This window comes from Thunnus maccoyii, chromosome 15, assembly GCF_910596095.1.
Source record: "Thunnus maccoyii chromosome 15, fThuMac1.1, whole genome shotgun sequence".
Lineage (NCBI taxonomy): Eukaryota > Metazoa > Chordata > Actinopteri > Scombriformes > Scombridae > Thunnus > Thunnus maccoyii.
In genome coordinates this window covers 27607665-27619926 of record NC_056547.1, presented here as the reverse complement: position 1 = coordinate 27619926, position 12262 = coordinate 27607665, and the positions used below count along the sequence as shown (strand labels likewise).

At 38.3% G+C, this 12262-nt stretch overlaps 2 protein-coding genes across 3 annotated transcripts; one reads left to right on the top strand and one right to left on the bottom strand.

Moving 5' to 3' along the window:
- Nucleotides 1–1875: 1875 nt before the first annotated feature.
- rpl15 (ribosomal protein L15) lies at nt 1876–6332 on the bottom strand. Its single transcript, XM_042434774.1, has 4 exons — nt 6251–6332; nt 5010–5191; nt 4614–4750; nt 1876–2238 (listed from the first exon to the last, which is right to left on the bottom strand). Exons 2-4 carry the CDS (start codon nt 5179–5181, stop codon nt 1933–1935), a joined length of 615 nt encoding a protein of 204 aa, XP_042290708.1. The 5' UTR covers nt 5182–5191; nt 6251–6332; the 3' UTR covers nt 1876–1932.
- nkiras1 (NFKB inhibitor interacting Ras-like 1) lies at nt 5126–12236 on the top strand. Of its 2 annotated transcripts, none has more exons than XM_042434775.1 (4): nt 5126–5215; nt 7696–7796; nt 8032–8273; nt 10155–12236. In XM_042434775.1, coding segments are annotated over exons 1-4 (588 nt in total). In that variant the 5' UTR covers nt 5126–5213; the 3' UTR covers nt 10398–12236. The 2 variants fall into 2 exon arrangements, with proteins under 2 accessions (XP_042290709.1, XP_042290710.1); XM_042434776.1 differs by lacking the exon at nt 5126–5215 and adding an exon at nt 7319–7428.
- Nucleotides 12237–12262: the final 26 nt, after the last annotated feature.

Sequence of the window (12262 nt, the reverse complement as noted above, 5' to 3'; positions counted from 1 at the left end):
ATAAAATATAGAATAACACCTGCCTTTTCTTTTATGTATAAAGAGCTGATAGTATCCCAAGCGACACAAATGCAAGTCTGAAACACTTCACACCCAAATACATCTTGAATTACACCTTTCCCAGACTTCACATGAACTCACACCCCCACCTCCCCAACAGCCACAGTCACCTACACTATAACACTCACACACCATGAACAGACATTGTGGGTTGGCAGTGGTTCTTCATAGTTCGGTCAATGGCAGACACAAATGCTTAATAATACATTTTCACGAGCCAGTGACTTTAAAATAGGACTCTGATAGCAAATTATATGTTCCACAGCACAGAGAAGGTCAGCTTTGTTTTCAATATAGTGCTCTGTCATAAGCTCTGAGGAAGTATTTGAGCTCATATGGAGTTAAAGGTCTGTGCTAATATCATTATAATTAATACAGAGGAGTCATTCTTGTGTGCAGTATGGAGTGTCCTTGCTGTGCACTTTTTTTTAATGTTCTTCTTATACATGACTACATTTCAGACTACTTTTTTTAAACAGGTTAGATATGGGCGCAGTTTGGAAATAGGTCAGTATTGAAAGAGAACAAAGGGGGTCCAGATTGGGTTTCTTTAAGTGGTTGCATGATTAAGCCTGGAGGAGAACCAGGAGATGAGTGGGGGGGGGATAAATCCAAGTGTACAGCATGAGGATTTCACATGAGGAATATTTGCTCTCAAAATCTGTAATTAGTTGGAAGCAGCTCAGTGTGGCAGGTTATAGGCAGCAGCTTAGATTAAGGCTTTGATGTCCTGGTTTAAATCATTTCCCCCTAACATTTAGGAAACTTTTAGGGTGAGGCTGTAAATTGTATGGTTGAGAATGTAAATTGATGGCACTTCCACTTATATTTAGCTGTTCAGAATCGTCCCTTAATAGACTGGATGTACTCATGAGCCATTTATTTGAGCCAAATGTCATGTACTATCAAAATTATTACCTAGACTATTTATTTAACTTTGTAAATGTTCAGTGGGAGTAGTAGCAACAAATTACTGTTACTCAATTTTAGGTGTAGTTCGACCAGAACACCATAAAGAGTTTCATTACTGCAAATAAACACTAAGGAGCTCAAAATGCTACGAGACTTCTAGCATATCTACGATCACGTCTGCAGTAGCAGAGCAACAACCTGAAACCTGAACAAATATCCATTGATCCCCAATACTGACCAAACAAAGGCAGAGTATAACCTGGAAGAGTGGTGTTAAATGCAGTTGTCTTTCACTGTTTTAGTCCCATTATATGGTTTAGTACCATGACAAGAAGCTGCACTTTTATTTTGGTTGGACAGTAGTAACACTGAGACTTTGCAGGTGAAGGATTTAGTCACTTACTGGCTCTAACTTTAAGACCATTTTGTCTAGAATGTTTCTCACTAGCCCTCATCACTCAATCATCATGTTTTTAATCACACTGGGTCAATTTAAATACTTGAAATTTAATGATGTGTAAACAATCTTCATTTAGGCATTATGACTTAATTAGTACAAAAATCTTAATAAGCCATTCAGAAACCCAGTTTAAACAGACTGGATTGTTTAGTTTGTCATAATATGCCATATTCATCCAACACCTATTTCACTTCAAGCTGATTGAGACTTAATACAAGGACACAGGAGAGTGATCAAACATGGTTTAAACACTACCAGTCCTGATAACAAGTCTTATTAGGCATAAGTGAAAACAGAAGCAATATTCATTCAACTGAACTTGATTTTTTAAAACCATGTTTACATTAATAGTACGAGGTTTCAGACCCTCTGTTGGTCAAATCCCAAAAAGAACAATTGTTCATATCTTCACATCAACTGAATGAAACAAACAGCAGACAGGATTGTCACCATAAAAAGGGCATTTATTTGTTTGAATGTACAGACATGTGTGGCGTGCCTTAACGGTAGCGGTGCAGCTGCAGGGTGTTGCGCCTCTTCCAGGCTGCACGGCGAGAGCCTCCGATGGTCAGGTGGAACTTGTGGCCCTTGCCCAGGCCGCGGCTCTTCTTTCCTGCAGATGTCAGGCCACGCATCTCTCTGTGCTTGTGCACAGCCTTTGTGATCCATTGGGTGTCTGGGTTGCGTCTGATGGCCTTGTGGAAGGTGTCGACCAGAATCACCTCGAAGAACTTGTAGGTGGAGTCCTCGCCCACCCAGTAGGAGTTCAGAACTCGCAGGGCTCCGCAGTGACGTCCAGCGCGCTCCTACAAAAAGGAATAAAGAGTGAGTGAATGATTCAGACTTGACATGTCAGTATTAAAAACAAATCCTGTATGATAATTAAATCAATACATAAACAGGCAACTCTGCTTTGGCAGCTCCAAGTGGCAGCAAGATGTTTCAACTGTAACACTGTAATCCTACAAGCTGACACCAATTAACTGTACGCATGCTTGTATTTACCAACGCTGCTGCTCTGTGATCATATCACATAAAAGAAGCTCAATTTAACAATGACAAATCCAGTGTTCTTTGGAAGCAACACATGTTCACTACCGAGAAGGCGATACCTTCAACTCCACCTCAAAAGTTTCAGTGACAGTAACCAAAAACATGGACGCTTCACATCCAACACCAGTAGCTACAGTGAAAAAATTAACTTAATTATTTGGGCGAATATGAAACAACAACTTCCCAATCTGTGGTGACTTGACACTTGTGACACTGCTTGTGTGAATGCAGCTGGCGAGATACAGTATATACAGTATTACAAGTCAATGCCAGTCTACTAACTACAAATACTGTTGCAGATCTTTGTCAAATAGCATCTACAACAAATTGAACTGAAAGACTGCGGGGGGGGGAAAGTCATTACATGCAACTTTCTTATACCAGAGTATCTTAATCATACATAGTTATGTAGTTACAATGTCTTCTTGGATTGTCTGAAATACAATTTTCATGGCTCAAGTGGACTGCTACAGCTACATGAACGCAAGCACAACACTCACAAATACAGGCGTGAAGAGAAATGATGCCAATTATAGCTTTCATTACTGATGTGGATACGAGTGAGACGTTGTTCACAGTAGATATTTTGACTCGTCACAGCAAGAAACACGTCTTATAACCTTAACAACTGCTCTTTTCCAATCAAGTGTCCATTAACTCCTGTCAGTGAGCCAGCAAACACAATACCAACTAAACACAACGCATTCACTTCATTTAGAGAGGAATGATTGTGGAAAAATATCTAATTGTGATTATTTTGACTGATAATGCACTTGCGATATGATAGGGAATGATCATTTTACATGATTATTTTAATTAATTTTCTTAAGTCTATAGAATATGACATGTAGGCCAGGACATGTCTGCAGCATGACAATATTTAATTTAAAATGATATTTTGACTCATTTTGCCTTTAACAAATATTGCGCCTCAGACGATTTGAAAATGACAGTAGGTCATATTGTGATTTCAGTAAAATTGATACATTTTTCAGCCCTGATGTTGTTAGTCACACCTGTGTTTGACAAACCGTAATGTTTGCATTTAGAAAGAGACTTCTGAGTGACCTGTGACGGGCATTTCAATATCAGCTCCACATGGAGATGGAGTAAAGTCACCCCTACATGTTGCAGAAACAAACCCCACAAATGACTCAGTCCAAATTTCTGTAATGATTTTCACCTCCAGATTTATCTTAATCCAAACGAGTTGGAAAAAAAAAAGAAAAAAAGAAAGCCGACAGCTCACGAAACTCAGATCAAACTGTCAAACTAGGCAGAGCTAAAATGCTTTCATAAACATATTTTAATGTACTGTTTAGCTGTAATTTGAGAAAGTTTGTGACATTGCCGCCATCTTGGAAACGGACGCGGAGGACACAGAGGAACTCACATGAACTAACATGCACGAGCCCTTCTTTGACATCGCAAATAGTTGTTTTATGACAACTAATATGGCTAAATATCGTTTATTGCAACTTTATAAAAAACAATCATTCTTGGCAGGGTATTTGAGCCGCTGTATTTAAATTTGAGACTTTTTACACCACAAAACTTCTGGTTTCCTGTGAGGAAAACAAGCCACAGCAGCACAGTAGCAGCCCATTGATATTAATCATCATGTAAAATTTTAGCAGTGGTGCTCATAATTGAATGAATAAAGGGGATATGCTGAACAGTCATCCTTGCATATCTACTGAAATCATTATTAATCTAAAAGGATTACAGCATCATCCTCCATGACGGACTAAATAACAAACCTAAGAACCATCTTTACAGGAGGTGTGTTTCATATGTAAGCAGTTTCAGATGGAGTATCACTTTAAATTGAAGCAAATCCTGCATCTCATTTGGGATCATTATTCTGAAAAATATATGCAAATCTGTGTGACTTATTCACAAGCCACCAACTGTAGCTTTTAATCAATGCTAACTTTAACATAGCTAATACCCTGATCGTTCTGTTATGATTTACAATCAGATTAAGTGTTATGCTGAAATCTTTTTAATGAAGGCCACCAACAGCTCTTTTCACCAAACGCCACCAAGGGAAACGATGGTGTGACGAAACAGAACGTTGTTGGTTCTGGCCTTAAAGCCACAGTCTCAGTAGTGAAGATGAACATACCTCAGCGGTGGACTGCAAGCTGCGGGCAAACTTGATCTGGTTGACGCCATGATGCACTGGCTTGCCATAGGTAGCACCCTTGGGCACAGGGCGTTTACGGCCACCACGGCGCACACGGATGCGGTAGATTACGTAACCTGTTTGAATTAAAAACATACTGTTAGATATTGAATACAAACGCAAAATTACTTGAATCTCTCATATTAACCAGTTAGAACTGTGTCATCCAAGGTAAGTTATCCCATTATAAGACTAAAACATGACATTAACATTACAACTGTTCTGTTTTGACCAGTTTCACTTAAATAAAAGTGATGTGCATGGTAGACAGATGGTGAAAGATCACATTTACACAGGTGTTATCGGGAGGAGACTCAATCCTGGCTCTGCACTCACCCTGCTTGGCCTTGTAGCCCAGCCTACGGGCCTTGTCAGGTCTGGTGGGTCTAGGAGCACGGTGGAGGTTGGACAGCTGACGGTACTGCCAGCAGCGGACACGGAGCAGGAAGCGCATCACATCGGACTGCTTCTTGCGCCATAGCTCCTGCATATACCTATATGCTCCCATGTTGACTTATCTGAGGAAGAGAAACATGTGTCATGTAAGTGAACGCATCATAACATTTCAAAGCTCTTTATCCAACATGATGCAAACATGTGGGGTGACCCATCATTGCTAGTTTGATATTGGACGACATACAGCCAGCATCTATGTTTCTATCTGAAACAAACTCATGTCTGTTCAGCTGAGCTACATTTTAACAAGTTTCAAAGCAGTAAGCAGGAATTGAAACAAGAAAATATTTGGCAGTCTGAAAAGTCGTCCAGGAGAAAATGTGTACATTGTGTTGAATTAATTATATTAACTTAAAAGTGCTCTATGCTTGAAATCAGGCATGGTGTCTAATACCTCTAAGCCCTATTTCAGTCGTTGGCATCTTAGAGCCAGCAGGTTCTTAAAAACCAAAACAACACAGCCATAATTCATTCCAGCATAGCGCAAATGAAAGTTAATGTAAAGCCATTTGCTTCAAAATGCTGAAATCTGCAACTGCAGGCTAACAGCAACACATGGCCCGAAGCTGCTACGATACAGTGCATTCAGAAGAGAGGCCATTCTGTCTCTATACAAACAACTTGGACTTCACATGCATTCATTCACAACAGATCATTTATATACGATTATCACATAGTACAGCGACACAGGTATCATGAAGATAACGTCAAAATCTAATAGTTACACCGCAGATATACAACTTGAACTACAGCTAGCATGCTAACATTAGCATAGTAGCTTACTCGGCATTCAACATTATTAAAAAGACAAACATATTCCCTGAGCCGGGTTTCACATATTTAAAGCTGCCAACAGGGTACTAATTTAATAGAAGTGTCGACTCTGCTTAGTAACACGTTATTTTTTCAGTATAGCGGCTCCCGGATCGACAGCATCTCAGCGCCGGATAAAATGGCTTTTAATCGGTATTTATAACACTGTTAGTCAAAAAATCTTCACGGCGTATACATAATTATTAAGTAACTACACATCGTCCTGTGCCAAACAAATGGATGAAAGCCTATAATAGACGATTTTAATGGATTGCGTGTTGTACAAAAGCATAGAAATACTCGCTTACATGATGGCGTACCAGCCGGAAAGAGAGAGCGTACGTATCCCAGCGTGCCTTATGAAAACGACAGTGACGTATTTCCTTTGTTGTGCTCATGGGAAACGTAGTCAAATTACTGCAGTTAGTCTATTCCAAGATTCTTTTTTTAAGAAATCTGATTTTATTGCCTACCTTTTCTGTTAAGTTATTTTTTATTTTCTATTTATTTATTATTATTACTTTGACCATTTGTCGTGTTACCATGTTGACTATATCAACAAACTGAAAGTGAAGTCATGTCCTCTATGTTATCTTTATTTCATTATCAAGCCTAAATGTTCTCTGTTATTGTATTATTATCACAAGTGTTGTAAGTGACGATTTCTTTTTTTTTTTTTTAAATGTTGAAAAATGTAGACAAATAACAGAAACTCGAGCTAGCGCTGCCATATAGTCTTGTGCCAAGACTATGACATCTATTACGTTGCCAAGACTCATGCAACTCTCGCGGCGTAATAGATGTTAGGTATGTAAGATATACTAGATTTTATTGTTAGGCATGCTATTAGTGTATTGACGGTGTACTGATTTTTTGATTTATTTATCTGTCCGATGCGACTACACACATTGTGTATCATATATAATATAAATAAAACAGTAATTTAATATATTATCACATATTCATATCATTATAATAATTATTATTATTATGTATTTTTTATTGTTATTATTTTCAACTTTATTGAAAACCGTTAAATAAAAAAATGTTACTACTACTACTGCTACTACTAATAATAATAATCTTTATTTATAGAGCACTTTTCAAAATCCACGTTACAAAGGGCTTCAAAAAGGCAACAGAAATAAAACAGACAAATCAAAAAATCATTAGGTTTTAAATAACATTAAAATGTAGTGTAGGAAAAAACAAGAACATTTTTTAAATTATAAAGAACAAAGTGCCAGGGAATTGAGTTATGACATGATAAAAAAAAGGACTGTGCAATAAAAACAAAATAATACATAGGAAGAGGAAAAATAAATATATATTTTTAAAAGGGTTGAATGTTTATTATTACGTTTTGATGGTGGTGACTCCGTCAGTCGCGCATGCGCGCTGAGAGAATAAGTCCTGTATCGCAAAGCAGAATGGATGCTCTGGTTGTCATGTTACACCTAAAGACTTGATAGACAGCAAGTTATCGGTATGTATCGGACAGGTGTTTTCCTTAAACGTACCAGTTATTAACATAAAGTGTGTTCGCAGCCAGACTGTTATTGTTATGTGTACGTTACATGACGCAGAATAAGGTGCTACAGAAAACCTATTAGCTAATGTTAACGTTAGCTACGTTAAACAGTTTGAGATTAGCTTTTTCAACCGTGTTAACAGTCTATGGTTATTATAACATGTCTCACCTGTGCCAGATCAAATTATGAAATATGTAACGTTTTGTGTTCATGCATTGTAGGCTCGAAATGGGAAAAGGCTGTAAAGTTGTGGTGTGTGGCCAGGCAGCTGTAGGAAAAACTGCAATACTGGAACAGTTGCTGTACGGCAATCACACTGTAGGTAAGTATTACACTTGAAATTATATGAATCATAATTAAATAGCACTGTTGTATTTACACGCAGGTTACATTTGGATTCATATAGAATCAATGTTGTCAGTCTCTAAATTAGATTACCCTTTGATTTATAATAGCATTTCCATACTGGTGCATTATCCCCTTGCACGAATTTAAATGTAACGTCACTGATTGGCTGAGAGTGTATTTGCTGAATTTGTTGTTCCTGTGTTTTCCAGGCTCTGAGTCTAGTGAGACCCAGGAAGATGTGTACGTGGCCTCGGTGGAAACTGACCGTGGCGTGAAGGAACAGCTGAGACTCTATGATACCAAAGGCCTCCATGACGGACAAGACCTCCCCAAGCACTACTACTCAGTGGCAGACGGCTTCGTGCTCGTCTACAGCGTAGACAGCTTGGAGTCTTTCAAGAGGGTAGACGTCCTGAAGAAGGAAATAGATAAGTCCAGAGATAAAAAAGAGGTGCGGCTGGTTCAAAGTACACTTTAATGACCGTTCATAATTTGTGAATGTGTTACTAAGCTGCGTTCAGAAAATGTTATGCTGCCTTTCACATTAGCAGACATTTATAGCATGTAGAACATTATTGAAAGCATTTGAAATGTGCAGCATAATTCATTCTCATGGTAGTAATTCCATTTCAGCTGGTCCCCATTTCCAGTTGTAAGTCTGTACAGTACTTCTCCACCTGAATACATCTTAAGAGTTGAAGGGAATGTTTGTGAAGTTGGGATATACTTTGATTCATGTGGGCATGTAGGCTCCTTTGCATTTATGTGCATGCACACTAATTATATGGGAAACTAGCTCAAGAGGTACAGACTCAGTTCATGCTTTTTTTTTTTTAGTAAAGTTTGACTTTTTGCTCATAAAGTGTTCAAACAAAAAAGATGTTTTGTTTGACATATCAGGCTTCATCAGTTTCACTGAATGGAAGAGAACCCAAACATTTTAAAGGGTCCATTCATCTTCTCTCTTACCTCTAAAGGCCACACAGATAGTATTGCTTTTATTTGCCTAGAGGGAAAAAAAAAGATATATTACATTACTAACTTCTAATTTCTTCAACTGTAACAATGACATCAGTGTGTCCTCCAGAAACTGTTGATAATAAAGAGCTGGCTGTCAACTGTTTTAATTGGAACTACTTTCTACCAAAGAAATAGTCCCTCTGATAAATGTTGACAGTGTGTTCAGTGAATTTTCCAGAGTAACAGGGACATTCTGGAAAGACACGGTTTTAATCAATCAGTTAAAAAATTGGGTTGAAATCCATTCACCTCTGTTGTGTTCGGATGGAGGCAGAGATCTCAGAAACAGACATCTGAAAACAAATGAAACCAAAATGTAGATGGCTAGATACCACTAGAAACATATGTTTTGTTTGTTTGTTTCTTCATTTTTTATGTTAGTAATTTGAGTGAACCAGTTTTTTTAATATGATAAAATTAAATGAATGTATGTGTTTTATCAGAGGCTAAAAAGTGATTATGAGGCCAAAAAGAAGGAAACACTTCTCGGGCTCCAACTATTTTCATTATTGATGAATCCAGTGTTCCCCACAGTGTTTATAGCCAAGTGTTGATAGTGTTCTCTGGGGTCACCTCACTTGAAACAAAGACTATCTCCACTAACATCATTAAAGTTAATACACTTTTATGAACATTTTGGGGAAGAGAGCAGAAAGCTATTTCACAAAGCAAATGCCATACTGTATATTTAATGACTATGGCTGTTGTTTAGGCTGTCACCTACTAACTAAACTGATCATGGGATGAGATTCGTCAAGACGTGTTTAGCTTTCCACCTCGGGTAAACGATTTCCTGACTGATCGTTAAACTGCTCCTATATCCTCTTTAAAATGTCAGAAAATAGTGAAAATGTGCATCACAATGTCTTCAAGCCTAAGTTGACATACTCATATACATTGTTTTGTCTGACTAACAGTCCAAAACCCCAAAAATACTTTTGTTTTCTGTCATAGAGGACCAAGAAAACCAGCAAATTTAATAAGTGACAGGGAGTGAATTAATTCCATTTTTTGCTTAAAAAGTGATTATAATAATTAAACTATTCATCAAAATATTCTGTTAATCTACTAGATGTTTTAACTCTATAAATGTGTTTAATCCTAGAGGAGCAAGTTCTGAGATACAGTAATGACATGCTGGTTGAAAATCAAGGCAACATTACATCACAATTTTGATTGTATATTGTGTTTTTGTATCATTTCTCTCCATATAGAAAAGTGACAACTTAAACATAGAGCATTCATTTAAATAACAATCCCTCAAGACCTGACTGGGTATAACTGAGCTCAGGTGTGTCTGTTGTGTCAACAGGTGACCGTCATAGTGCTTGGGAACAAGACAGACCTGCGGGAGCGGCGTCAGGTGGACCAGGAGGTGGCGCAGCAGTGGGCGCGAGGCGAGAAGGTGAAGCTGTGGGAGGTGAGCGTCGCCGAACGCAACTCCCTCATCGAACCCTTCACCCAGCTGACCAGCCGCCTCACGCAGCCTCAGAGCAAGTCTTCCTTCCCTCTGCCGGGACGCAAGAGTAAAGGCACCCCGTCCAACGACATGTGAAACTCTGATGATACACTCACTCCTTCCTGCTCCCGTTAATGATAGTCTGCATTCACCTCATGTGGGAATAACCAGCAGGAGAATTTATACAGGCTTAACCGTCCATAATCCACAGTTTGGTTGCTTCTGTGTAGATTATTACTATTTTACACACATTCAAATCATTCCCTTATTTGCTTTCTTTCAGAGATGAGATTGATACCAACCTCATGTCTGTGTGTTAAATACACAGCTGGAATCAGGATGTGGTTATCTTAGCTTAGCATAAAGACTGGAAGCAGGGGGAAACAGCTTGTCCAAAGTGCAAAAATACACCTACCAACACCTCTAAAGCTGGCTAATTAACACATAGTATCTCCCGTGTTTAACCCACACGTTAACAGGAATTTAAATATGTGTGGTTATAGCGGGAGTTGCATGCTGGATTGTTTCTTGACAGTTTATCCATCTTCCCAGCACTACTGTGCAGTCTCCAGCTGATGATAAGACTTCAGGAAGTTGCTCTCAGCTGTAGTTCAGTTGGAAATGAAAATTTGTCGCACTTGAGGGAGTTTCAAGTTGTTACTTTACATTGAGGAAAAACATCTGTGCTCAGTGACTGCACACAGCCTGTCAAAGTCTTGTCACAGTGATATTGCCAAGTTTGATACCAACTTGCCTTTACATAAACCATATCCGACAACCTGTGATATAGCCACACAGAAGTGGTGGGCGGATGGATAAAGTGTTGTTTGTCATGAAATAGTTCCAACATGAAACTCCCTCCAAAACTAAAACTTTTTTACATTTCTGTTTGTGTAAGTAAAACAAATTAGATACAATGTGTTAATTATAAGCTTTAGAGGTGTTGTTATTCATATACCTTAATTTTGTACAGAGCCAGGCTAGCTGTTTCCCCCAGCTTCATGTCTTTATGCTAAGCTAGGTTAGCTAGTCCTGACTCCAGCTCTGTCCTTAACACAGACATGTTGATGATTCTCATCTTGCTCTTAGTTAATAAGAAAAATTCTCAAAATGCTCAACTATTCCAATGACTACGCTTCTATTAGCTCATCTTTTACAGCAAACTAAACATTAAAGTATCAACCACAAACCAAAAATGCAAACCTGACATTTTCCCATTTAACAAAATACATGACGCTATTTTATCACACAGCAAAACATCTGTCTCCAGCCAGTCAATGAAAATGTTTTCATATGCTGTTCAGTGTGTAGCACGGGCCAGAGCTTTAGTACCAAAGATTTGAGACAACCCAAACACAGATCTACATTTACACTTCTGAATAGTGCATGTAAAATGTTACGTTTGACTCTTTTCACTTCATTCCTACAACCCTTGACTTCTCAAGCAGCTCACAAAAGCTACAGTCTAATCGTATTTTAAAATGGCTTTTAAAAACCCTTATTTCCCAGCTGATGTGAATGCAGCATTTATCTTTGTCCTCTGGCAGGACTCAGCTAGCCTTTGTCCAGTCCATCTCATATATCAAGTATGGCCTGGCAGCAATAACGTTCATGGTACTGCCTTTACTTGTGATGTATGATTTCATAATGTCTGTCTGACGTTAGTTGCACTCCTGTGTGTGTCGTCCAGCCTGTGTAATCTAATAGGGCTACTAGTTAAAGCTGTGTGTATGCCTTTTTAACAGTAGAAATGTCAGTGTTGAGAGGAAATATTTATTTTTTAAACTAATTTATTTTCGTCACTTTAATGAGCCACATTCCTTGACTTTTGAAAATGGTTAAACAATGTGAAGGATGATCTACGCCGGTTTCTGTCCTTAATGTTTCAAGAGTAATAAACGTTTAATGTGCTGCTAATAGAACAGAGTAATCATGCTAACTCTAAATTATTCTCTGCTCTG

Excerpts from the sequence above, each read along its gene's own strand:
- rpl15 (XM_042434774.1), bottom strand. The coding sequence starts at position 5,181 with ATGGGAGCATATAGGTATATGCAGGAGCTATGGCGCAAGAAGCAGTCC. Across the intron at positions 4,751-5,009 it reads GGGCTACAAGGCCAAGCAGG|GTTACGTAATCTACCGCATC; the intron begins GTGAGTGCAGAG and ends TAATTCAAACAG. Across the intron at positions 2,239-4,613 it reads GCTTGCAGTCCACCGCTGAG|GAGCGCGCTGGACGTCACTG; the intron begins GTATGTTCATCT and ends TCCTTTTTGTAG.
- nkiras1 (XM_042434775.1), top strand. Across the intron at positions 7,797-8,031 it reads GTACGGCAATCACACTGTAG|GCTCTGAGTCTAGTGAGACC; the intron begins GTAAGTATTACA and ends TGTGTTTTCCAG. Across the intron at positions 8,274-10,154 it reads AGTCCAGAGATAAAAAAGAG|GTGACCGTCATAGTGCTTGG; the intron begins GTGCGGCTGGTT and ends TTGTGTCAACAG.